General features: G+C 43.1%; 1 protein-coding gene and 2 long non-coding RNA genes across 3 annotated transcripts; all 3 read right to left on the bottom strand.

Moving 5' to 3' along the window:
• Positions 1–1,271: 1,271 nt before the first annotated feature.
• On the bottom strand, positions 1,272–2,499 carry LOC133900717 (uncharacterized). Its single transcript, XR_009906586.1, has 4 exons — positions 1,935–2,499; positions 1,710–1,850; positions 1,541–1,615; positions 1,272–1,413 (listed from the first exon to the last, which is right to left on the bottom strand). It is a non-coding gene; the product is annotated as an uncharacterized LOC133900717 (long non-coding RNA).
• Positions 2,500–2,899: 400 nt separating this feature from the next.
• On the bottom strand, positions 2,900–4,103 carry LOC133900716 (uncharacterized). The gene has a single exon (XM_062341940.1). It carries the CDS (start codon positions 3,822–3,824, stop codon positions 2,964–2,966), a length of 861 nt encoding a protein of 286 aa, XP_062197924.1. The 5' UTR covers positions 3,825–4,103; the 3' UTR covers positions 2,900–2,963.
• Positions 4,104–24,487: 20,384 nt separating this feature from the next.
• On the bottom strand, positions 24,488–25,864 carry LOC133900035 (uncharacterized). Its single transcript, XR_009906492.1, has 2 exons — positions 25,802–25,864; positions 24,488–25,468 (listed from the first exon to the last, which is right to left on the bottom strand). It is a non-coding gene; the product is annotated as an uncharacterized LOC133900035 (long non-coding RNA).
• Positions 25,865–26,997: the final 1,133 nt, after the last annotated feature.

Below are 26,997 nucleotides of genomic sequence, written 5' to 3'. Positions count from 1 at the left end.
GACACCGGCCTTTACCCAACTTAGCGCTCGCAATCTCACTCAAGCCTCATTTGGAATACATGAATTTCACGGGAAAAACATTAATTTCTATAGAGGGAATCTTGTACGGAGTAAGGTATCTCCAACTGTTAGAGCTCTGCTAGCTCTTAAATGAGATAGCACACTTCTCAAAATTTATATTAATTCTGTTATTTTCGATTTTACATATCTCGTAGAATAGAGATATTCTGAGATAGGACTTACTTTAAATTTGCTAGCTCTTAGGTAAAAGAGCACACTCAGCTACGAGCTAGCAGCTAGCTCTAGCTGTGGGAGATGTCAAGCTTTAGATGCTGGCACTAGCTTACTTACCAAGGTGCCCCAAAATCAAGGCTGAGAGTATCCACAAAAGATTGTACAACAGCCAAGTATGCCAGAGCTATAACGTGCAAACCACACATTAAAAGGACGACCCAAATCCATCGATCTGGCTACGATCTTTTCTCACAGAAACAAGTCGCTCCAGATTGGATGGAGCGCCCGTGGGCAGAATGACACATGTCCCAGATTCCTCATCTTCCTTGTTAACGAGATATTCCTTCATACGATTTCATCATGGTACCGTGGAAAAGCTGGCTGCCATCCAGTCGAACAGCAACGAAATCTCAAGTACATCGGCCTAGGCGTGCCGCGGCGGTACCAGCATCAATTTGCTGTCAGGCAAGCGAGAGACAGTGGAGCAGCGTCAGTCCGGAACTTCTGAAGCTGCCGGTTACAGTAAACATACATCGTTCGATGCTATCTGCAAACCTGCAGTGTGTGGCTTCAATGCTACTCATGCAAATGTTGGCCTCGTATGAAATAAAATACTGCTGCCTCTTCGTGGACCACCGGCCACTGCTCCCTTGGCGCGAGACCCAAACCCATCGTCTAGGTGCATCTGAAGCTGATATGGAGCATATATGGAGCATCGGCGGCCTGCTAGCCGGACTGAGTGGAGGAAATCTGGATCTAGAATCTCTACACTTGGCCACGTCAAAGATAGAGATCCAGAAAACCTCACAATTACTGAACTCAGATCCGACGACTCAAACACACCGAACAGAGCAGGGGCGAAGCTAGAGCAAAACGGAGGGGTGCAAGATTTTAGCACAACTACATCGATATGTATCATTTCAAGCAAAAATTGTCGGATGCTAGAACAACAGAAATACCAACATCATTAACTCTGTGCATAGGAGTCTAACAAAGTAACGATTATCAGATGCTAGAACAACAGAAATACCAATATCATTGAGAACTTTTACTGTTGTACCTTCATAATCAAGCTGCTGGTATTGGCCTGGTGGTCGGCGAGGTTGGAGCTGCAGTGGTGGCGCCTGCTAGAGGTGCTGCTGTTGCCTGGGCTGTTGAATATAGTCTGGAGCTTGGTACCTATATAAAAATGAATTAATATTCCAAACCTGAATCATGCATAAGGACATCTCTTTATCTTACAAATGTAACTTATGTCTGACAACAATAATCCTAAACAATTAACAGAGACACACATGTGACTCACCCAGGAGTGTTCTTGTCCAGCTCTTTGGGAGACAAAGTAATTGAAATCATCGAAACATGCCTAGTCATCTCCAATCTGAAAATGGGTGAGCAACAAAATAAGTTAGAATTTCCAATGCAACCGAATAGCATATGCGAAAAGAAAATGGTAGAATGAGTAGAAACTTTACGGGACAAGGCCTTCTTCTATTGGTTCCCAGACATCAGTGATGCTGATAGAACTGATATTGGTTACTGAGTTAGTATAGTAATGAACAAAAGATGGTCGGTATCGGCAAAATATATCATCCGACCTCAAGATCCTCGACAGCCTAAAAAAGAGAACAAATGATTCAGTTTTTTAATTAAAAAAAGAATGACTCGATGAAAATAAATATAATACACTATTACAATACCTTTTAATCGTCGTATCTACGTCCACTCATTTTCATGAAACGACGAACCACAACCTCGTTGGTAACTTTCCTCATCTCTTCTTTCTCCACATAACAAATAAGGCTATGACTCAAGTATTCATCACCGATGCGATTGCGCAAATAAGTTTTCACAATCTTCATAGCTGAAAAACACCTCTCAACTGTAGCAGTAGCGACAGGCAATACTAGTACAAGCTTCAAAAGTCGATAAACCAAGTGATAACAAAGATACTTCCTTGTCTCTACCATTTTTTGAGAAAGTTCAACAATAGTTTGTATGTTGGAGAATCTGTCATCTTCTCGTACATCAACGATGTAGAGGCAAAGTTGATGGCTAAGATCCCTCAAATCTCCAAAATTAAAATCATTAGGATACAGTTTTGCTAGGCTCATCAAATTCTCTACATTGAAATCATAAAATGAGTCTCTTGGATTGAAAGCGGCCGAGCAAACAAGCAATTGAGAGCTAGTCTCATTGAAGCGGCTGTCAAGCTCTTGAAGTATCCAGTCAAGAACATCATTAAAGCAATTCACTTCATAGTGATGCTTATTTGTAATGCTAGATTTTTTCCTACGCTTCTTGGGATCAATATATGCATCTTCCATTTCCAACTTGATAATATCATGCTTGTCACAGAAGTCAAATGCATCATCTAATACTTTTTCCCACCCATTTCTTCTAAGTTCATCCAAATGGCATCTAGTTGATCTCACACATTTAATGGCATTCACAATGTCTTGATCCTTCCATTGCAATGCTAGTGACAAGGTGTTTGTGATTGTTAATATAGTCAACATGAGATGCAAATAAAAGACAAAGTCAAAAGATTGGAAGTACTCTAGAAGATTCGATGCTTGATCTCTATGTTTCCAATCCTTATCATCTTTTTCCATAATTTCCAGCACTTTGACTATTGTAGGAAACATGTCAACTAAACTTTTGAGAGTTTTATAATGGGAACTCCAACGAGTATCTCCGGGTCTTTGAAGACATTGTTCTTGATTTAATCATATCCCAGTTTCAAGTTGCCCACATCCTAAGGCCTTACTCACATGTTCATGATTGATATCTCTGATCAAGTCCCTTCTCTTGGATGATCCACCCACAACAATCAACAAGTCAGAAATCCTAGTAAATAAATCGCTAATGCCTTTATGCTTTCTCACAACGGCCACAAGGACTAATTGGAGCTGGTGAGCAAAACAATGAACATAATAAGCTGTAGGACTTTCTCTCATGATCAATGATTGCAATCCATTAAACTCGCCTCTCATATTGCTAGCACCATCATAGCCTTGGCCCCTAACTTGCTTTAAGCTTAGCTTAAACTCTGCAAATAAAGCATCAATGGAAGACTTGAGGTAGGCAGAAGTTGTTTCTCTCACATGAACAAGACCAACAAATCTCTCTTTCACAATTTCACATTTATCAACATATCTCAAAACCACAGCCATTTGTTCTTTGCAAGAAATATCTCTAGACTCATCAACTAGCAAGCAAAAAACATCATGCCCGATTTCTTCTAGAATAGAATGTAGCACTTCCTTTGCGAAACATTTAACAATATCCCTTTGGATTTCAGGAGCTACCAAAAGACTGTTAGCTGATGCATTTTTACCTGTTACCTTGCGTAAAGCAAGATTTTGCTCCGCTGTGTAATCACGAAATTCCCTGAAGTTCCCTTTGTTGTGGGACTCATCCGATTCATCATGGCCCCGAAAAGGCAATCCTTGCTTTAACAATACCCTAGCAACATCAATAGACCCATTTAGCCGAATTAAATAGGCCTTCTTACCAGCTTCACTTTGAATTTGGAATGCAACATCAATGTGCTGTTTTTGTTGTAACAGATCATCGCATTTCATCATTGCTTTATTGTGTAAACTACCAACACCACCTACATGCAATTTTAGCCTTTCTTTCCTATGATAACCATTCCAACCATTAACAACAAATGCTTCATATCCAGCATCCTTCTTATCTCTAAACAAGAAGCAACAAAAACAATATGCCTTATCTTTGGATTCACTGTATTCAAGCCAACTTCCAAACTCATCGAACCATTCTGGAATAAATCTTCTTGGGCTTTCTCCTATATGTGAGAATGGAAAATTGCATGTACGAGGTTGGGATGGCCCATTCTCCAAATACTTTCTTCTCACCCTCTCTCTTTGATTAGGATGGCAATCATCAATTAATTTCCTCAAGCCTAGATCATATTTAATCTCCTCTTCCCAATTGATATCATCTGGACATGAATTCCTTATATTGTTGGCACTATCGGGCTCTGGTGCTTTCCTTTTATAAAACCGTTTCATCAAATTACCTATCCTTTGTAAATTATTTGAATATTAGTTACTTACACAATTACACTTGCACACTGTCATAAATATTAAGAAATCCCCAATTTTAACCCTACCAGTATTTGTTAAGTAAAGAGATAATTCAATTTGTAAAGTAACATATAATCTGTTCAGTTTTCTAATGTCAAAGAGCTCTCTGAGTTGTTTCATTGGAGAACTGAAAGCAAGTGAAGGAAAAACGAAAGCAAAGATCCAGATAACCAGATTGTATATCAGTAATCAGTTGAAACACACATACCTTCAAAAGTAAATTTTTACTCAAAGCACCTCCTAAATGACCAACATATTTGGAGGCATTACCTTAACAGTGAGGCAACATCTGCCGAGGTAAAAAAGAAAACACAGTTAGAATTGTGGTACTGGACAAACTGAAAGCAAATAGGACATATTCAGTTTTTATCAGTATTAACCATCACAATAGTCTTGCATCAGAAAACATGGCTGAAACTTAGGAGGCCAGTTGATGAACAAACCAGTTTCTAGTTTGATCTATCACAAGTTAAGAAAAGTTTTTGTTTCAAAATATAGAACAACTTGTTTCACCAATTATGGTCAATGGCATAGGCAGATATCAGTGAGTTATGAATTGTTAAAAATGAGGACAAACGCTTCGCCAAATTTTGTGTAGAAATTCTAAGAAACAACAGCCATTTGATTTGAATAAGCAGGTCTAGCACGGTTGGAGAAACAGAATATCCTAGACTGAGAAGAGCATCGCGTAGTTCTGATGCATCAATCTTACCACTACAATCACGGTCAAACCTCTCAGGCTCTCAAATATTGCCACTCCGTTGTTCGGGCAAACTCAGAGCGTCTCGGGAAGACACGACGGCCGAAGTAGACACGAGAGCTGGGAGCAGACACGACGGCCGAAGTAGACACGGGACCTGGGAGTAGACACGACGGCCGGCGGAGGCGCGGTTGTGCGGAGCAGGCGACTAGGCGAGCAGCCGAGCTACCCGAACAGCGGAGCAGTACTGCAGCCTGCAGGAGCACGGGTCGACGGCCAGCGGAGCAGCACTCGGCACTCACGCAGTCACGCCTCACGCGGCGAGTCGATGGCCGACGGAGGTGCGGAGCAGCCGAGCAGGAGCACGGCTCGCCGGTGGGCTCGTGGAGGCACCGCGGCGGCTGGGGCCTAGGGCGAGTGGGCGATGGAGTCGGCCAGTCGGGCATCGGGAGCGAGCCGCGAGGGGCTTGGAGTTGGGGCCTAGGGTCTCACCGAGCAGCTGGGCCGAAGGGGGTGCACCAATTTGGACCAAGGGGGGTGCGTGTATGGTAAAAAAATTGATGGTAATAACTAATTTTTGGATTTGGTCTAGGTGCATCCGCACCATGTATAGCCTACTGGGCTTCGCCCATGGAACAGAGGATGAAGAGCATCTCACCCAAATGTATCTCACATACAGATACATATACATATCTCGCATAGCCCTTACTGGAAACTTCACCATAGATGGTGATCTCACTAGAGATAGCTTGAAGAAGCAAAAGCCCACATGGCTTTGTCGTTGATGGCAACATTGGGAAACCTACTAGCTACTATTGGCTACTAGCTAGTGTAAAAGCTTCACCGGACATCCATCCACCGGTTCCCCACCTCCCCTGGTGCCATTGAGGCCGTCGAAGGAGGGAAGTCGGCGAGATCAAGACCAATTTTTGAAATCATCTGTCGGTTCGCCTCTTCTACTATAGATGGAGAACGAGCTTATCCCTTTAGGTGTATAGTAACACAATTTTCTTTCTCTTCCACCATTAATGATAAATTAAACATCTAAACTATAAAAGCATGACTTAAAAAATGCTATGCCCACCCCAAAAGAATGTCAACGGAACAGCCTCTACCCATGGAATCTATCAACAACTAACAAATCCAACTACCGAGATTCGTTTGATGGTGTTCTCTTCAATCCAGTAGCCTTAATATCTTGTCAACAACCACTGGAAATACTATGCCCACCCATGTCTTGCCCCCTTACCACACGCTCGCTTAAAAACCAAAACAAAACTGGCAATCCTACCCCCGTCAAACTGCGACCTCACTTCAATTGAGCGGGGAGCAGTAGGAGCTGGCAGGGCGATGGTCATGGAGCACATGCTGCTTTCGGCTCTCGCCACGGGCTGCGTGGAGGCCAATACCGTTGTGCTCTTCTCCTCGCTCACCTTTCTCCCACAGGCCGCACATAGGGTTGGAAACAAGCTGAGCCAAGCCCGGCTCGTGAAAGCTCGGTGGAATGTTGACTCAGCTCGGCTCAGCTTGGTTTGTAAATTGAGCTAAAATACTGGCTCGACTCGGCTCATTTGCTGGCTTGAGCCAGCTCGCGAGCTTGCCAACACAGCTCGGTAGCTCGGGTGGCGGTGGCCTGCATGGCGCAGGCGATGACCTCATAGCACGGGCGATGGCGGCCTCCACCGCACGAATGACGATGGCCTCCCACGCATAGCGATGGTGGCCTGCACGATGTGGGCAGTGGTGTCCTCACGGCGCGAGTGGCTGAAGGGATCAGTGACGTTCTAAGAGGGGGGTGAATTAAGACACTTAGAACTATTTTGGCTCCAAAAAACAACCTAAGATAAACCTATATCAATTTCTATCTAAACATGCTCTAGGTTTATCTAGTGTGTCTACTCTACCAATCAAAGCACTTGCAACCTATCTAAGAAGGTAAATTTCAAGAATGTAAATGCGGAAACGTAAATAAGGTAGTAAGAGAAAACTCGGCACAAGGATTTTTTTTTATGGTATCGATGGTATGAATGCCACCCCTAGTCCACGTTGGAGCTCCACAAAGGATATGCTCTCGGTTGGCACCCGGTCATGGCTCTTGAGCCACCAAGTCCTAGAGGCAAGGTCTCCACCTGGATGAGCCACCAAGCCACCAAGGCAAGGTCTCACTACTAGCCTCTTTTCCGGTCCCTTGCCGTCGTGATCACTTCAGATCTTGAGCCATCAAAGCAAGGGTCTCCGTGTCCCCGCACGATTGTCTTGTCGTCGCTCCACACCAAGTCAAATGGTCAACAAGCTTGCCGGCGAGCCACCAAGGCTCTAAGGTACCAACATACCACTTGGTACAAGGTTGGATCACTCCTTGATCCACACTCTAGGCAGCAATCACTTAGCAACACTCTCTCTAGGCCTATAAGCACTAAACACTCTCTAATCTTGTGTTTAATCACCTTGGATAATTACTTTAAGCACTTTGGTGGCTTAGATGTCTTATCATGTGTATATGAACTTCTCTGGATTCCAGCACCTTCAAATAGTAGAGTGGGTGAGTATTTATAGCCTCAAACTCGCGTACTAGCCATTAACCCAATGACTCAGGAAAATTGTTAACACCGGATGATCCATGAGAATAATAGTACAAACACCAGATCATCCGGTGAGTACACTCTCAAAACTAGCTGTTGGAACCCCACTCAAACCTCTGTGAATACCGAACACACTAGTGTATACTTCATCTTCATCACCGGACTATCCGATGAGTTATCCTGAGCTATCCGAATTTTTTCTTCTTCTCTATGTAAATTGCTCTGGTGTATGCATCTGGCACATATCATTTCATCACCGAACTATTCGGTGAGTTGAGTTCAGCCAATCGAGCCAATGCAACCCTCTCTTAAAATAATACTCCGGTGTTACATAGCCTTCATCACCGGACCATCCGATGTCTTGAACTTCGTTCTGCTTCTTTGCACTATTCATTGTCCGGTTTATTGTCCGGTGTTCATTCCATTCACACCGGACCACCCGATGGGTTGAACCTTCGATCTTCAGCGATTGCATCCTTCTCTAGTAATAATGATCCGGTACATTCATCCTTCTCAACACCGGACCATATGGTGGATTGAGCCTTCTCTTCTTTTCTTTGGAAATGCTCCGGTGCAACTCCCACTGATCACCGGATTATCCGGTAAGGCTTAACCTTCATTCTTCAGCACAACACCTTCTTTGAAAGAATTTCTCTGGTGAGCACTCTGCTCAAACACTGGACCTTCCGGTGAGGTCTTCAGGCCTCTATCTCATTTGACAAATATACTCCGATGAGTTCAAACACTCAGAGCACTGGACCATCCGGTGAGACAAATCTTCCTGAGACTTCTCCAATTCAGTTCAACTTTGTCCCAGCTACGGTGGCTTCTTCATGTATTGCATCCATAAGACCTACTAACATATATTCTTGACAAACATGTTAGTCCCATTGACTATATTATCATTAATCACGAAAATCACAATCATGGCCTAATGAAGCCATTTTCGCTACAGTGGTGACGACTAAAAAAACTGAATCCAATCCGGTAGCCACCTAGACACACTCCACCCATGACGACGATGACGAGATGGTGGATAAGGAAGAAAATTAGAGTGGAGATTGAACTCACACTCCACCGGTGACGAGCGACTTGTAGATGGTGAGGACCTAGTGGCCAGGCCCCTCGACCCCCTTGCACGTGAGCTTGGCCTCCTCCACTAGGTTGACGATGGTGGTCACAGGCTCACAGCCATGTCACCCTGCTCTTCCTTACCACGTCCTCCGACGCCATCTCTCCTGTTGGGAATGGGGAGTGGGGAGTAGGGACCGGGGAAGATGAGAGACCGACGGACCTAGAAGTTAGAAGACAGGCACATGCTCATTTGGCTTGTGAGCTGCTTGCGAGCTAGCTCGGCTGGGCTCGATTTAGAAACGAGCTAGCAAGGTGGCTTGGGCTCGGCTCGTTTGGACAACGAGCCAATCTGAGCCAAGCCAAGCCTCCACGAGCCTGAGCTAGCTCGTGAGCCTCGAGCTTTTTGTCTAGCCCTAGCCGCACAACAGTGGCTTCGACACCGGCTCTGAGTCCTGCTGCTCTAACTTGGTTCCCCTGACCACGCCGCGAACGCCACCGCTGTCGCTGAGCTCAGGCTCCACTTGGAAGGTTATTGGAATGGAATCAGACATTGAAATTAAATGCCAGGAAATTCCATATGGAGGGGGAGGGGGAGGGGAACACGGGCTGCATTCCATGATGATGCATGTGATCAGAGTGCGGGTGGGAAGGATATGGGAATTCCCTCTATTGTTTTGGAATTGAATCAGAGTGCAGGCTGCTTTTCCATGTGATGATGCATGCGATCAGAGTGCGGGTTGGGAAGGATATGGAAATTCCCTCTGTTGTTTTGAAAATCCCTTGGTTTCTCCAATTACATTTGGGCAAGCACGGTTCTCCTACGGGTTGGGGACTTCGTATTTTGGCGGGTGAACCACCACTTGCATTTTGGTTGTCGGAGTCTTTGTTGGAAGTGGTACGGGTTCGTTGCTGCTTTATAATTTGTTTGACCTTTGACGTCGTGGGTTTCGATTTTTGTTTCAAGGTTGGTTGGAACTCCATGATCGCATCGTTGGCTTCTTCTGGTTTTTGAAGTCACTATGTTTATTCAGGACTTGCTTCTATTTCCCTCCTTTAGCAGTGCCTCGAGGCTTGAATTTGTCACTGATTTCTTCACATCCTTTATCATGCGAGGATTCCTATGAAATTTTTTCATTCCAAATGGTGGCCTTATGTTTCTTCTGTAACAGAATCTCAAATAGTTTCCACTCTTTGTTGTAGTATTGTTGTAGTCTGAAGATTGTACTGGTTCGGAGCATTTGAGCTTCCCGAGGTAAATTCCCCAAAAACTGAACTGAGTTTATGGAGGTGGTGATTGTAGAGGGATTTTCAAAGTGATATAGTGTTTGTTCTTGACTTCAGTTCTGAAGTACAAATTCCACTATGTCAAAAAAAATTTGTTTAGTGGTTTATTCTCCCCAGCTTAAATTTGTGTAGGACCTAATGTTTTGCAGTTTGTCTTGCGACAAGTGCTGGTAAAAGTGAGATGTCCTTATATCCTCAGTACTTTTTGGGTGTATTTGAAGCTAGCAGCTCTGTTTTGGTATGGTTCACTGCTATTACTGTGTTTATTCAGTTTTCATCCTGCAATTGGTGTGCTTCTTCATCTAGCAAGTAGCACTACAAGATGTCAAGATACCCAAATGTTTTCTTGGATGGATAGAACAAATGTTGTAGTTCTTCTAATTATGTTCATTTATTAATTTCATGCTGAATTTCTAAAATTTTAGCATTCTCTATGTCATCTATGTCCTCATTTAGAAAATATCAAACTTCAATTTATTGCATATTGTATTTGATACTGGGTTGAAGTGGGATGAAGTATTTGATCAGCAAAGTAGCCACTTGATCCGTTCACTCACATATACATTTTATAAAAAAGAAATATTAGATGTGACATGCTTTCTTTTGCTCATGAACAATAGCGAGGCAACCATGCAATGGGTGTCTATAACTACATCATTGCATTGGTCAGTTGCTTGTTATGTATTTACATTACTCCCTATAATTTTGCTTGGCTTGAGCTGCTGAGCCATAGATACTTCATGCTAAAGCTATTGATGTGCAATTCGCAAAAAGGATGGTCATTTTTTTCTAAGATTGCTTGTTGATTTGTTCAAATTCATGGAACCACCCATAAGAAAAGATGTGCATCCTTATGTTCTTCCATGGGAATATATAAGATGTTTTCTCTACTAAATGAACATTACATAGTTTCTGGGTGTGTCTAAAGAAATTTTCATATTGTTTTGCAATCTCAGTGAAGCGACAAATCTCTACTACTTAACCATATAAAAGATAGCCAGGCTGCTCATTAGAAATAACTATACTGCTATACAACAACTTTCATGAAAGTGCACTTGTATTTCCATAGGAATCTGCGATCAACAGTGTAGTTAGTAAATTTCAGCTCTATTTTTCAAATCATGATGTCCATTTTGAGTCAGTAGGAAAGATGGTATAGATTATATGCATATTATGTTGATTATCTTAGGTAAAGCATGCTCTCCTTAGCATTCAGTTTTCCTTATATTCATGACATATGTTTGAGTGCACAGACACACACACGATTTGGAGTCTATCTTTCTTATTTACACAACTGCTTACTCTGCTAACCCATATAAACTATAGTTCTAATACTCACATACATATAATATATATGGTCAACCAAAGATGAAAGGGTTGATACACAGTCCTTCAAAAATTAAAGATTGATCTCCTAAATAAAAAGAACACAATTGTTACTGCATGTTTGGTTGTTCCTGCATCAGCATATTATCACTTGCTATTTTGTTTGGATTGTGTCTCTATCATCAAGGGAAAGAAAAAAAGGAAAATCAGCTGCCTTTGGAAATGGCCCAATGTTTTTCTTTATTTTTTTAAGCCATGCTAATTATGAATCTCTTTGTTAAATCTGCAGGCCTGACTTCTGCAAGCAATTTGTTTACATGCAGGATTGAATAAAGAAGAAAGAACTTATTAAGGAGAGTGGAACATAAAAATAAGCATTGACCTCAAGGGGTGAGCCAAATTCTCTTGCTGCATTGTTCTTTTACTATGGATCTTCACTTTGCCTTTCCTATGAACTACTCTAAACTAATGCCTACTAATTTCATTTGTGTTGTGCCTAAGCAATATAAGTAGAAATATTCAAGAATATTCACGTGGTTGTTAACATGCACTTCAGGTTTTATGTGTGTAAAAATGCACTACAGGTTTTATGTATGTACAAGCATCACATGACTTCATGAGTGTACATATAGCATCTGGGTTTGCTTGCTTTTTGAGAGAGTTTGATTTGGATGTATGTGTGCATATATGATAGTATCATTGTGATAATATTTGATGAAGACATTTTTTCTTGCAGTTGCTCATTTAGATGGAGTCATAAGATGGTTCAGAGAAGAAATTTACTTTTAGTTATAAAAGTAACATGCAAATAAGCAGCAGTGCCACCCAAACCTTGCATTGTTTTTTTTTTTTTTGGCATCTTCAAGGTAATTTATGTTTGTGATGTTTTGCCTATTTTCTAGAGGCGGTTGGATGTTTGCTTACAGGCACACTTTGATTCGATGATGTTTGCTATAAGAACATGGTATGATTTTGATTGTTTGCAAGTTAAATTGGTAGTAGTGTTGCTTTTCTTTGGTTTTGGGTCTGATTGTATATGGTTACTTGTATATTTAGGGTTACTTGTGTAAATTGAACACATAGATTTTTTAAATTAGAGGTACTGCCAAACCATTCAACCGTTGTTTGCTTTAATATTATGCCATTCATTAGTTGTACCATACATATAGTGTGCTTAAATCAAATAATGGATTCCATTAGACACCAGTGTCCATACTATTATTACTGATTATTCACACGAGTGGTTTCCACCGATTACTCAGTAAGGTAGCTTTCAACAACATCATAAATTGTCTTTGTTGCTTGTAGTCACAATATACTATACTCTAAACCATGATTCTTTATGTTCAAACAGATGGAAACAATGAATCTTAGTGTAGCAAAATGGAAGTGCTAGTTTACATGTACATACTCCCTCCATCTATCAATGTAAGACATATTTTGATTTGAAAAAAAAATAAAACTCTTAAGTTTTGACCAACAATTAGTCAAATATATGTGTATTTATTGTACAAAAGTTGCATCAATAGATTCATATTTCAAAGTGGTTTTAAGATGACATTGAATTTGTAGCAATCGATAATATATTATAAGAGAAATTAAAGGCTAAAATCTACTTTTGAAAAAAAAATTCATATCAAAATACGCCTTATATTGATGAAGGGAGGGAGTATCATTTATTTTCTTAGGTTATTAACATAACACCTGCAAGTACAGCCAGCTCGCTAGGCATGCGTGTTGGGCTGATCTAAATTAGCACTACACTGCCACGCGCATGCATGGATAGTTGCATCTACCCTGTATCGCCACGAACGGTCACCGACACGTGGGTCCCATCAGCCACTCTGGTATCTAGTATTTCCCTTTCTAGAAAGAAGGGATTGCTTTGTCCGGTGTGTCTCTTCGGGGTGAAGAGCATGCTTTGCGAGATCATGATCGACAGTTTGTTCCGGAGGGTGCAAACAAGCCTGGGTCCCTAGAGTTCTAATTTCAAACAAAGTTTAACCAAACCCTTTTAATCTCACATTGTATAGTAGCAAGTAAATTCCATCAAAATATTCGTAGTTATGTGGTAAAAAAAAATGCCGTAACACCTTGCCGATACTTTCTCCTTCCTGCAGTAACAAGGATCGTCGGCAGCATATGGAACCTGATGTTCAGTTCACTGCAGCAAAAATTGCCCTTCAATCCTTGGATAGCAGAACTGATTGCACACCCGTCATGTTGCTGTCGTTTTATCTACTCTTGCTGGCCTTACTAAACGAAACTTTAATTTTGGGGTTTCCTTTGGCTAGTGATTAGTAGGAGTACTAGTGAATTCAAGGACGGTTCCAGCTCAAAAATTAAGCGAGAGGGCATACTAATGATCGGATCTTTGCAACTTTAAAAACAAAATGGCCAAAGTCCACTGGTTAATAAGAATTTGAACAGGGCTTCGTTGGCCTATGCTGGGTCCGCCAATGAGTGAACTACTGATCCTATGTAATGTTACTGTCTGCCAACTACAGGCCAGTCCTAGGACATTAGCACTTAGGTACACACAGGGCTATAACCATACTTTTCTCTTAATCGTTGAAGAATATGCTGTTCGATTTTTAGAAATCATGCCTAGCGCCTCTACTGTGCAAAGTCCATCTAGCATGTTAGAACTACCACGTCTCGGTTTCAATCTACATAATATAATACTCCATCTGTATAATGATCCACAAGTAATGCTTGTTTAGGGCATCGGTAATCATATGTAATTATCATGGAGCTCACATGTCGGTGACTAAACTCGTCTGACCTTGCAACCTGGTACTCCTTGATTGTCTAGTTCTTATGGACTCACGTATCAGTGATACACTAAGAACCTGTAACCAGAGGGAAGTGCTAGTTTACATATGCACATATGTAGGAACAAGAATGACGACTAGAGGGGTGAATAGGCGCATCAACAAATTTCTTTCGAAATAAATGATCTTTTTCTATTTCTCACCCAACGCACCTCAAAACGTTCAAACAGAAGCAAAAGAATTAAAGAGACAAAGCAAGAAGACTACTTCCATGGTAACATGACTCCACAGATGGAATATGAACCATAGGTTCCATTCAGGACTATTCCATGTGTCTTTGTGCACAAAAACTCGCAACTTCCAAAGAAACTAGATAAGATAGACACCGGACAAGGTTATCCTCCAAGATGATAGTCTAGTGGCAAGGGGACTCAAGACCCGCTCAAATACATGAGTATGTGAGTGTTTAAGCCACTAGCATTAAGAAAAATAACCCTGCAAAGGTGAAATATTACAGCTCAAAGAAAAAGATCACCGGGTAAGAAACCTCTCCAAATTAATGATATAGAGGCAAGGGTACTCAAGACCCATGAGCATACACTCGTATGTGAGTTTTTAAGCCTCTAGCAACAAGAAAAATGATCTCACAAGGTGCTGAAATTTCAGCCCAAAAACCAAAACGAAAATCAAAACCGAAAATTGAAAAACTTGCAAACTTGCAAAGGAACCAATAGAGGGAAACTAGAAGGAGGGAAATTCAAGCATATGAAAAAGCATAAACTTAATTACTCAAAGAGGTTAGCCCTATTTTAGACGGATTACAAAGATTTATCTCTCAAAACTCTCACTTATTACATAGGCTAAGCACTCATCCTTCTCTATTCTAAAAACCTAGCTCTAAGGCTCTCAAATGAGTGGCACAAGGGGGCTCAAGTGGCTAGTTCAAAGCTCTCTCTAACCATACCTCTCTATTTATAGGTCTAGGAAACTTGGCCCTTAAGTTTCCTAGTTTTTTCCCAAAATACCCCTCTTTTGTAGTGTACTCCTACCTACTACCGAGGGTATTTTAGTCCATTTCCTTCTCCATTCATCGGACGGCCGCGACGCCTCCACGACTTAGCTTCGCCTCGACGCAAGCTTCGTGATGGTGCCACATACTCCTCCAGTCCTCCCACGGTTTTGAGGTCAAACCGCGAAACCGCCTACACGCTTCTCAAAGCGTGACTCACCGTCTTGCTTACACCTTAAGTAAGCGCTTCGATGTCGACGCGTGTACTTCATCATGCGATCCTGACCGCCGGCAAGTCTCTCCTGCTCCCGATCCCTCAGGCCGCCTTGTCACTTGCACCGGCTTTCCCTTCACTTGACTTTGTCAACACGCCGTCTCCATCCGCCTTCAATGCTTTGCTTGATCTCCACGTGTTTAGCTAGGATCACCATTGACTCCGCCCAGCCTCCTTAATCGTCTGGCACCAAGCACTCCACTTAGCCCCGATCAAACCACCATCGACCGCCAAGTTACATCCATCACCTACACATCATGAGACAAGCAAACACATATATTCAACTCCAATTCCAATTAAACCATAATCAATATGCTAAAATAAAATCTCAAATCAATTCAAATCACATCAAAGCTCATGCAAAATCAAAGATCATCAAACCAAATAAATAGTAATATCAATCACTCATCACACGAAAACCAATACACATTACAACTTGATTTCTCAACATCATTTCTATATTTCTAGATCACAAATATAACTCCTGCAAGCACACCCAGTCGTCGTTGCATGACAACGATTAGAATCATCCCCAAGTTGATGCAATCAGCATTTCTTAGAGATAAAGTAGAGAAGAAGTAACAATATTTTTTTTATGGAGTTGACTGTTGCTACAACTTGCCGGTTAGCAAAAAGGAGATGATGGTACGACAGCATCTCGTCCAAGTTGATCAGGGCCAGAGTAGTTCCAGAGACGTGCTGACGACCGACCATGCGCGGGGGTCGAGGCGTGGTTGTAAAATTCAAAGTTCAGATCCACGTTCTTTGAGGTTTGAATTTGAATATTATTTTAGAGCACTATATTACTACACACAATGATGGATTCAAGATCACTAAATAAAATAAATTCTTCTTCTTTTTCTTTCTCCTCCCATGCCCGAGGTAGAGATCAAGCCCCTGGATCCACCCCTAGCTACATGTGGATCCTCCGAACCATCTTTTTAAAATGACTACGAACTGCATTTATATGTGGATCTCATCGCAAGGTTCGAATCACATCGTACTACTGTATTTCTTTTATATAAGTGAACTCAAGCCCGGGGCTTACCATCATCTCCTGTCATGTCGCGTTCCTTCCTTTTTTCTTTACATCCTTCTATGCTATGCTTTCTTCTAGACGACCTTTCATTTCCTGTGATTGTGTCTCTATGGAAGCAGCCCATAAACCCTTGTTTACATCATGATCGACTGTTTGCTATGGAGGTTTATGCTCTGAGTTGCACCATCATTCGATGGGTCGTTTTGCCAGACTGACATGCAGGGTCACCGAACTGAATTGGGTCGTTGTTGGGCTAAGCCGTGCCCTGTCTCGCCAACAGCCAAACAGTACACTTCTTAGAGCAGGCTCGTAAATTGCAGTAGGCACTAGGGATGCAAACAGGTTAGATATACGACTAGAAAGATGGCACGGCGTTGCCTCGCCTGATAGCCCCCGTGTCAGATTGCAAGATAGAAGATTAAGCATCAAATTCGAAGGAACACTGAATGAATGATGGTGGTCGACCCAGCTCAATTTGGAGGACAATGAGGTGAAGTAAATCCGTTGTATACTTTAATGATCAATTTGAGGTGGCGCCCAAAGCTTGATGGCAGAATAATAGGTAGCTCTTAACAAATACTTCAGTAAGGAGCCATAAATAAGCGAGATGAAAATATTGAGGCAAATAGTAAAGTGGAGAAAACTATATCAGACTTGCAATAATATATGGAATAGGGTTGTATAAAAAGAAAAATATATACAACTGTTTGAAACAACAGGGTTATAGCAGAGTCACAATCATATTACAAGGTTTGAAACAGCAGGAATATAGGATAAGCATAGCCATCAGGTTTATACTTCAGGGTTACAAACTGTAGGACTGTTCCAAAATTAGTAGTGAAGATTAACTGCAGTTTTGACTTGTTGATCCCCAAAAGTGAGAGCTGTCTTGAGTAGGGACAAAAGTTATCTGCTGAAAGAAATACTCTTGAAATGATTCAATGTTTGATATGTCTTCAGTAGAAACAAAAGTAAGGTGCGGGGGGCGTACATCATCATAACCTTGTTTTTTATTAAGGATTTTTTTTACTGCTTTGGTTTTTTGACATGCTTTGAATTCTTCTTATTTGGATCAACATGTAGATCATCGTCGTCTTTGGTTTCCTTAGGAGGATCCTGCTATTTTGTTGTAGTTAAAAAGCTGAGTAACTCATTGTGTATAAAAGGCAGAATATATTTTATAATTAAGCAAAGGAGTCATGAAATGGAACTCTTAGTAAGAAGGATAAAGTGTTATAATTATTGTACTTATAGAAAAAGGCAAATGATAGGCATGCTATGAGGATAGAATTCAAGGAAGTTGAAATATTCTGTTTGAACAGATTGCACAACATATGTGAGAGAGATCATTAGAAATAAAGATAAAACAAGTGTAGTACAGAACGATCTTTTATGCTATTGTTGGAGCAAGAGATCGTCTTGCCCTAACAAATACGGTGAGAGTTTTTTTTAAGGAGGAGACTCAAGCTTATAGATGAAGTTTGAGAAGAAGAAACACCACAAATGTATTGATGGTAGAAAACTGGATCGGTCTGGGGGGAGTATCACAGCGTGGTTTAGTGCTTGGGCACCTCTGTGTCCTGTGTGTTGCCTTGAGCGTTCTCCTTGTGACCTCTACCCCTATTTATAGGGTGGTATGTAACTTAATGTACAAGTTATCGCGATGTACAAATATCTAGGATCTGACCGAATTACTAGGTCTTATCCTAGATAATTACTTTTTACCCTACATAGAAGATAAATATCCACCGTGGTAACTATTATAGTGCCTGCCCCTTGAGGGGTGAGTTGTTCGCCAATTGCAGCCCGACGCCGCTCTGCCAGGGGTGTCAGGACGACTTTTATTGTACTGGGGTGTCAGGATAAGCACCACTTGCAACGGCATTAATCGCCTGTCACCTCGCATCATGTCGGCTGCAAGGGGGTATCCTTTCTTCATGATATTATCTCCGGAGACTGGCTGCATCTTTAGGCTTCAGAAGGCCGCATAGACACCGGAGGGGTGGCCCGAAGGAGTCCGCAGCCTCCAGGGGCTAGGCCTCCTGTTGAGGGTCCGGAGGCCGAAGGCTCTGGAGGGACTTGTTGTAGCTTTGAGTCTTCGGAAGGCCACGTACGTACCGGAGAGGTGGTCCGAAGAGGCCCGCGGTCTCCGGAAAGTCGGGCCTCATGCTGAGGGTCCAAAGACCAAAGGCTCTGGAGGGACTTTTGATAGCGATTATCAACCATTATCCCCAGGCTTCCGACCCTTGTGCCATCCTTCGCTGGTTCCCTCTGTGGCCAGGTATCCTGCTTATCTTCCGAGGTACTCCTCCCGGAAGGTCGTGAGGGTTCGGCAGTTGTTGGTGTTGTGGCCACGCCCTGGTCCGTGTAGGATGCACCCGTATGCCTCCGGGGGTACCGGAGCTTGTGGTTGATGTTGAGGTCGCTGCTGGGGGCCGCGTGCCCCAGAGCCTGCGGTTTCCCCAGGGCCTCCTTTCCTTTGGGGAGACCGTCGAGGTCGTCTAGTGAACCGGCTTTTGGAGCCGGAGTGGCTCCGACTACGCCTCCCTGGACGAGGTGGACTTAGAGTTCACTACGCACGGTTGGTGTCACGAGGGCTGCGTCGGGGGCGCTGGCGGGGTCTACACACTCCGGAGCCTTGCGCCTCCTCAGAACCCTCTTTCATCGAAGGGGCCCGAGGAGGACACTGGGTGGCAGATTCTCCGAAGATGTTGGCTCGCCCGGGGCATCCCAGGTGCTGCGGAAGGAGATACCTTGGGACCAAGTCCAGGCGGGAACATCCCTAGGTTTGACCACCCAGAACCACTGGAAAGCGGCCTGCTTGGCTGTGACCTCGGCCACTACCTCTCTTGGTGCAGCAAGGTCTTCGTCATGCAGAGGCTGGAAGTGCTCTGTGCCATCTGGAGTTTCCGTACCGACCCAAGGTTCTGGATCGATCAAGGCCGGAGGAACGCCGTCCCATATAGCAGCGAGACTGGAGGGTGCATGCAGTGTGCATGACTGAGACAACTATGCATATGGTTGCATGGTTGCAACAGTGGATATGGTGGCTAGCGCGTTGGTGGTTTTTCTGGTGGATTTCGAATCCCCACAGACGGTGCGCTGTTGGAGCAAGAGATCATCTTGCCCTAGCAAGTATGGTGAGAGTTTCTTCTAAGGAGGAGACTCAAGCTTGGAGACGACATTTGAGAGGAAGGAACACCACAAATGTATTGATAGTAGAAAAATAGACCGATCTGGGGGGGAGTATCACATTGTGGTTTAGTGCTTGGGCACCTTTGTGTCCTGTGTGTTGCCTTGAGCATTCTCCTTGTGACCTCTACCTCCTATTATAGGGTGGTACGTAGCTTAGTATACAAGTTATCACGATATACAAATATCTAGGCCTCGCCGAATTACTGGGCCTTATCCTGGATAACTACTTTTTACCCTACATAGAAGGTAAATATTCACCGTGGTAACTATTGTGGTGCCTGCCCCCTGAGGGGTGAGCTGGTCGCCAATTGCGGTCCGACGCCACTCTGCTGGGGGTGTCAAGATGACTTTCATCGCACTGGGGTGTCAGGATAAGCACCACTTGCAACGGCATTAATCGCCCATCACCTCGTGTTAGGTCGGCTGCAGGGGGGTGTCCTTTCTTCCCTGATATTATCTCTGGAGACCGGCTGCATCTTTAGACTTCGGAAGGCCGCATGGGCACCGGAGGGCTGGCCCGAAGGGGTCCGCAGCCTCCAGGGGCCAGGCCTCCTGCTGATGGTCTGGAGGCTGAAGGCTCTAGAGAGACTTGATGTAGCTTCGAGCCTTCGGAAGGCCAAGTACGTATCAGAGAGGTGGCCCGAAGGGGCCTGCAGTCTCCGGAAGTCGGGCCTCCTCCTGAGGGTCCGGAGACCGAAGGCTCCGGAGGGACCTTTGATAGCGATCGTCAACCATCATCCTTAGACTGGACTATTTCCCCCCAACATCTATTAAACAAGATGAATAACTAGTAGGCTCTTTTGTACTAATTGTGTAAAATGTTAAGTTATGCAACATAATGGAATCTAAAAATGAGTAAAAGATGGCATTGGTCATCATAAAGTAGCAGATTGGTACTGGTGACTTATTACTAAGTTTGAAAAAGACAGGATTGAACATAATCATGTAGTAGAGGAATCATGAAATGGTTAGTAAAGGTAATACATGTGGGTTTGAGGCTATAGTGATATATGTCCTCTTGCTCCCAGATAAGATTTCATTATTAATACTCCTGGGATGGCACTAGAAAACAATAAATGTAGTTAGTATTGTATAAAGATGTGTCATTAATAAATTATATGAAATAAATAGCAGTGTACTCATTGTCTTCTATCTCCATTGGATCATTTTCATTTTGAAGCTGTGGTGTTGTATCCTATATTATTAAGCAAAAGGAACAACCACTACTATAGATCAGGCCATAAGTAGCGCCTTATCAGTGCCGGTTGTGTAAAAACCGTAACTAAAGATGTATTAGTGTTGGTTGTTAAACTCCCGTGTGAGAATAATAGCTGAGGTACTAAGAACCGACACTAAGACATATCAGTGCCGGTTTGTGGCTGGAACCGGTACTAATAGTTTATTTTCAGTGCCGGTTCAAGGCACAACCAACACAGATGTGTTCGGACCCAAAATTTGTATGCAGTGAAATTTAGGCTTGCGCTATGCATCATCCACTTGGCTCCTTCACGGCTTGCCTTATCCTCTCGGTCTCTCTCCTCTTGCGTCCTCACTCCTCAGTCCTCACCCCTATCTCTCTCTCATCCTTTTTGTCAAGGTGAGCATGGACGGAGCCCCCTACCTGAGGAAGATAGACCTCAGGATGTACAAGGGCTCAAGGCTTCCTGGGAGCCCATGTTCCTCTGCTTCTCCGGTAGCGCGGATGCGTCGACCGCCTGAATGTACGAGATGTCACCTAGAGGGGGTTGAATAGGCGTTTCTTGAAATTAAAAAAACCTTCGCAGAGGATTAAAATGTCCGGATACTTCGAGTAAGTCCGGAGACTCCGGGTTATACAGGCCCGGATACTCCGAGTGAACCCGGATACTCCGGCCAGATCAGGAAATCGAAAAACTAAGAACTTTTAAGCAAACCAAATTTAGTCTATGAGTTACCACAGGTTCTAAAAGATGTCTAAAGACCTATTGATCAACAACCTGCAGCAAAACACTCACAAGCAAGTAGATCAGGGCAAATCGCCCAAAATCAACTAGAACAAGAAAGTGCACAAAGTAAAGGAGACAAGAATTTGTATCCTAAAGTTTGGCCACTCCACAAAAAAGTGCTTAGGTCTCCGTTGAGGAGCTCACAAAGAGCCGGATCTCTTTCAACCCTTTCCTCACCCAAGCGACCACCAAGATTAAGCTAGGGTTGCTTACTCAAATCATTGGGGTAATACAAACTTCCCGGGGCACTCACAAACTTAGGTGCTCTCCGGGTGACGTCTAACCATCTAGGAGCTCAAGGCTCCAAGAGTAAAGAATGCGAATCGACGGCTTGGCGATGAACTCAAGTGCTCAAGATTGGATTTAAGCTCACTAGCTCTTTAATCTCACTCTCACAACCCTACTCTCCAAATCTTCAAAGATTTAAGGCTTTAGAGGAGTTAGGAGGGCTATTGAATGGCTATAAATGACTTTATCTACGAGTAGCTCAGCGGAAAATGAAGGAGGGGAGGAGGGGTATGTATACCCATCCTCTCAAAAACTAACCATTACTGTGCTTTTTGAACTGACCCAGAGTATCCGGGTTAACCCGGAGACTCCAGGTTGGCACGCAACGCACAGTCACAAGCCTGTCCGAAACCCTACCCGGATGGTCCGAATGAACACAGAACCCCGGAGTATCCGGGTCAACCTGGAGACTCCGGGTTAAACATTTAGGTGCAAACCGAGACTCTCTGCAGGAGAAAAGTCCGGAGACTCCGATCACCCGGAGTATCCGGGCTAACTTGGAAACTCCGGGTTAAAACAATATACTTATCCCGAGAGCTTAGTCGGAGCTCCACCCGGAGACTCCGAGCTGCTTTCCAGAATCCGGAGTATCCAGCCCAACCCGGAGACTCCGGGTTCAGACAAGACATAATTTTTTCGGTGTCTGTGGATTATTGTGTCTCTCAATTTTTTTGTTCTATAAGGACATCATGAGAATCGAGATACCATAAAAACTATCAATACACGTCCCTCTTGATAGAACGGCATTCCTAAACTCAAATTCAAAAATAAAGCGAAATAAAACCTATTGAGTAAATACATGTCGTTTCTCTTTTCTTTTGAGGGATATCATCGTCGTCTAACTTCTCTATCGAGACTAAAACCTGTACATAACCTCAATAAACACGTTAGTCCCTTAATCGTTTGTCATCAATTAGCCAAAACCCACATAAGGGGTCTAGATGCATTTTCAATCTCCCCCTTTTTGATGATTGATGACAACACGATCAAAGCTTACAAAAGATAATTGAATTAAAGATTTTTGAATTCTAGGGTATATGGTGAGCTCCCCCTAAATGTATGCATTGATTGAAATTTGAATTGTAGATCAAATGCACATATTTAAAGGAATTTTTTATGAGAGCTCCCCCTATATCTTAGCATTCGTGGGATGCAAGAGAGTGAACATAATAAGCATTGATGTATATGACAGGATATATCACAAAAAGAAAGAGAGAAACAAACATTACATCAAGCATCTCATAGCATCATACTAACACAAATAAAGATTTACAAATATTAAAGTTCAACTACTAGCACACTACCACATTGTCACAAAATATTACATAGGTCTTACATGTCCAACGGAAACGATAAAGATTTGAATACATAAGAGAGAAGACACACTGCCCAGAACAGAATAGAATAGCAGAACAGATTAGACATTCTCTCCCCCTTTGGCATCAAGTACCAAAAAGGAAAGAGAAGCAAAGATGAAGAACTACTCGCTGTCTGCCTAAAAGTCCTCATCTTCATCACCATCGTCTCTGTCGCCATCATCATCATCAGGAGAACTAACCTCCTCCTCAGTTTCCTCATCATCAGCTTCTTGGGCATTTGAAGTCCCGACAGTAGCTTGAGCATCGTCATACCAAGCCCATGGATTGTCAAAGGTCTTGGGCTCGCTAAACTCTTCCTCGGAGGCAAGTGGAGAGCAACGAGGCTGAATCCCCAAATGAGCATGGCATTTTGTCTCTCCTCTATCTTCCTCAACCTCACATTAGTTTTGTCTTTGTATTCCTTTATCTTTGTGGCATTATGAGTGCAAATTCTGAATATAGCTTTGAGAGCCTTTTTGATAAAGGAAGGAGAGCCACGTGAGGAAGATCGACGCTTCGGAGCTGTCCTTTGAGCACTTGGAGCCTCGAGTGGAGGAGAAGGTGGAGGTGTATAGGATTTTGTGCTCACCAACCTCATCCTATAGAGCTCATGCTTCACTTCTTTGAAAAAGTTTTTCTTGGTGACCTTCTCAAGCATGTACATAATGTATGGCATATAGGCATAACTTCAGGTAGGAGAGTGTGATGCAGTATGAATCTCCTCCCATATGAAATCCACCACACTAAAGGGAGCGGCCTCATTTGACATCCTAGCTAGGAGGTTTCTTGAGATACCTTGTACCGTTGTGGCATCTCCGCTCTTTGGAGCCAACGTGAGATGGAACAAGGAGTTGATATATTTGTAGAAAGGCCTCATTCCCGTAACCGTGCCATATGTCACCTTTCCATGATCCTCATACATAAATTCCATGTCTTCGGAGGAGAGTTGGGTCTCATTGTGAATTTTGGTCTTTTGCGTATCTCGAACATCAAATCCAAATACATGAGCAAAAGCTCAATATGTAATTTTGTATTGCTCTCCCTCGATCATCCAGAACATGGTTTGATTTTCCTCATGATCATACCAAAGTGTTGTATAGACTTGAGCAATCACCTCCTCACTCCAATCACATTTTAAACACATGAGGTCTTTGTGTAACACCCTACTTTACAACCAAGCCTATTTATTTAAAAAAAATGAAATTTTGGCAGTATTTCCTCTATAGAGAGGTATAACTGACCAAAAGAAATATCACAGGCAGGCAGAAACAGATATAACCAGCATATATATAGAGTCCGCCACGACGCTACCAGCGTCGTACCACAACATAAACAAAAACAAATGACGGACCATCAGACACACCACTTGTATACACCGGTTGAGCTATCGACATCGTGATAAGTTAGTGTGTGCAGCTACCGAGATCCATCCCCAAAATGCACGTCAACATCTAAACATACCTGTAAAGAAAACACGGGTGAGATTCAAAAATCTCAGCAAGTGAAAGGTACTTTAACAAAAAGCTATTTAGCCACAGTTGAATGTGTTAACAATTCTAAATAGAAACTAGTAATGAAACAGACCGCCAACACTAGGAGAAACAGTTATGACTAAGCAAGTCCAACGATAACATTAAATATTTTAACATTCGGTTGGTATAAGCCTTCAGAGCCGCATATATATCTATATACACGCTAACTAAAGGAAATAAGATTTGATATGAATAATTCATTGAATTTCACAAGAAGACATAACCATGCACATGCCATGCTCTTCTCACCCTTACCCCTCCTCGGGTAACGTAAGGGTGTGCACCGTACCCCTCCTCGGGTGACATACGGTGCTGTACCGGTACGGTCGCGGCCAGAAGACGACGACAAACTTCCAATGCATGAGATGTATATGTATGACGTGCTTCAAGCATAACCAACATAACTTCCGGAATATGCTTGAGACTTCAAAAAAAAACATTGCATACAACACTAATGAACAACTGCAGAATGGCATATCGTGCCTACTGCACTTCATAAATCAATCATCGAGTAAACTTCTGGAAACGTAAACAACATAGTACTCAGCCCAGAATCAGTCATTCAGATTAGATGAATGCACTGTAATTAAAGAATGTAGGCAACCCAATATTAGGTTAAAGCATAGTCATACAATACATTCACTTGCCTTTACCGACGATGAAGAAAATTCGATCAAGAACGTCCGGAAATAGTACCACCTGTACAGGCATACTATTAGAACTAAAGCACATTTAAAACACATAAAATATGAAGCGTCAATCCTACGCCTGAAAACGTCGCGTCTACGCCGATATTCCGGACAACCGAATAGAGAACTGTATCACATGAAATGATACACTATTTCCAATTCAGAGTCAAACTAAAATTCTTACTAATTAGACTTCGCTCTGATGATCGAATACTTCGACTCAGATGTCGTATCTTCGAATCAATAACAATTATCGAAACGAATCAGACTATTGATCACATGAAATGATACGACACGAATTAACTTATTTGATTTAATCAAACCACAATCGTCCAGGAATTACCGAGAAATCTCCTTCGAAAAGATTGACGACGAATCCGACGAAATTCTAAATTTTCCAACTTTTCCTTCTTCTTTTTTTCTTCTTCCCCTTTTTTCCTTCTTCTTCCTGGCTTCTCGCTCGGCGCTGCTGGTTGCTTCGGCCGGCCCTGGCTGCTAGCCTCGATCAGCTGCTGCGGCTGCTACTTCGACGACGCACGGCGGCCGGCGGCGGGTCGGCGACGGCGCGGCGCAGCACCACGGCGAGCAGCGGCGGCGCACAGTGGCGCTGTGCGGCACGACGGGAGCGACGAAGGCCGGTGCTCGGCTCGTCGGCGGCGGCCCGACGCAAGGCAGCGCGCGACTGCGGCAACGTGCAGGCTGTGGCGCCGGCGGGCAGCAGCAGCGGTGCGGCGGCGGCGGCTGCGGCGGCGCGCAGGCCGGCGAAGGCAGCACAGCACGCTCGACGGCAGCTGGCGAGGCAGGAGACACGCAGCGCAGAGAGAGAGAGAAAGAGAGACGCGAGAGGGAGAAGCAGAAAATGCGAGCGCTCGAAGTATCTGGATGGATCGGGTTGAGGACCGATCCATCCGATACTTATCCTTTGTTTTTTAATTTTTTTTTTTCAAAACAACGAATGGTCTAAATTTATTGGGCTCGCTACGGGTCTCAAAGTGCCCGAAACGGACATATGAATAGCAAAATGGGTTCGTCTCGACGAGATGAACGCAACCACGGTCTCCGATCGGCCATACGAGCAACGGATCAAAAAGTCAGTATTTGGTCATCTCTCTCTTTTTTTTTCTAAAAAAATTCAGTATTACACTTTGATTCTTTTCTCTTCACAAGCTGCAATAACTTCATTAAAAATTGGATCATTCTTCCTTTGCATATAATCCCAATCAATCCATTGAATTAGAGTTATTGGCTTCTTCTTGGTGACAATAACTGTTTCATTAAAATCCGCTTGAAAGTCACTCCAAAATCGATGATCAGCCACATTTTACACATATTCAAACGAATTTTCATATCTTTCTATTTTCACCTTGCTTGCCTTTTTCATATAGTTTATAACTTGTTTGGGCATATCCATTGTTGTATGTACCCTGAGAGGCTTGTGAAGCTTCAAGGGACCCATCATTGGATTTCCTCTTCCTCAATTTCTTCTTGCCTATGAGAACTAGAGCTGGAGGTCATGGCTTTTGATGAGGACATCACTCA

This window comes from Phragmites australis, chromosome 19 (genome assembly GCF_958298935.1).
Source record: "Phragmites australis chromosome 19, lpPhrAust1.1, whole genome shotgun sequence".
Classification (NCBI taxonomy): Eukaryota; Viridiplantae; Streptophyta; class Magnoliopsida; order Poales; family Poaceae; genus Phragmites; species Phragmites australis.
This window is presented reverse-complemented; position numbering and strand designations above follow the sequence as displayed.

What these genes read in the sequence shown, in the direction of transcription:
- LOC133900716 (XM_062341940.1), bottom strand. Translation starts at nt 3,824, where the DNA reads ATGATGAAATGCGATGATCTGTTACAACAAAAACAGCACATTGATGTT.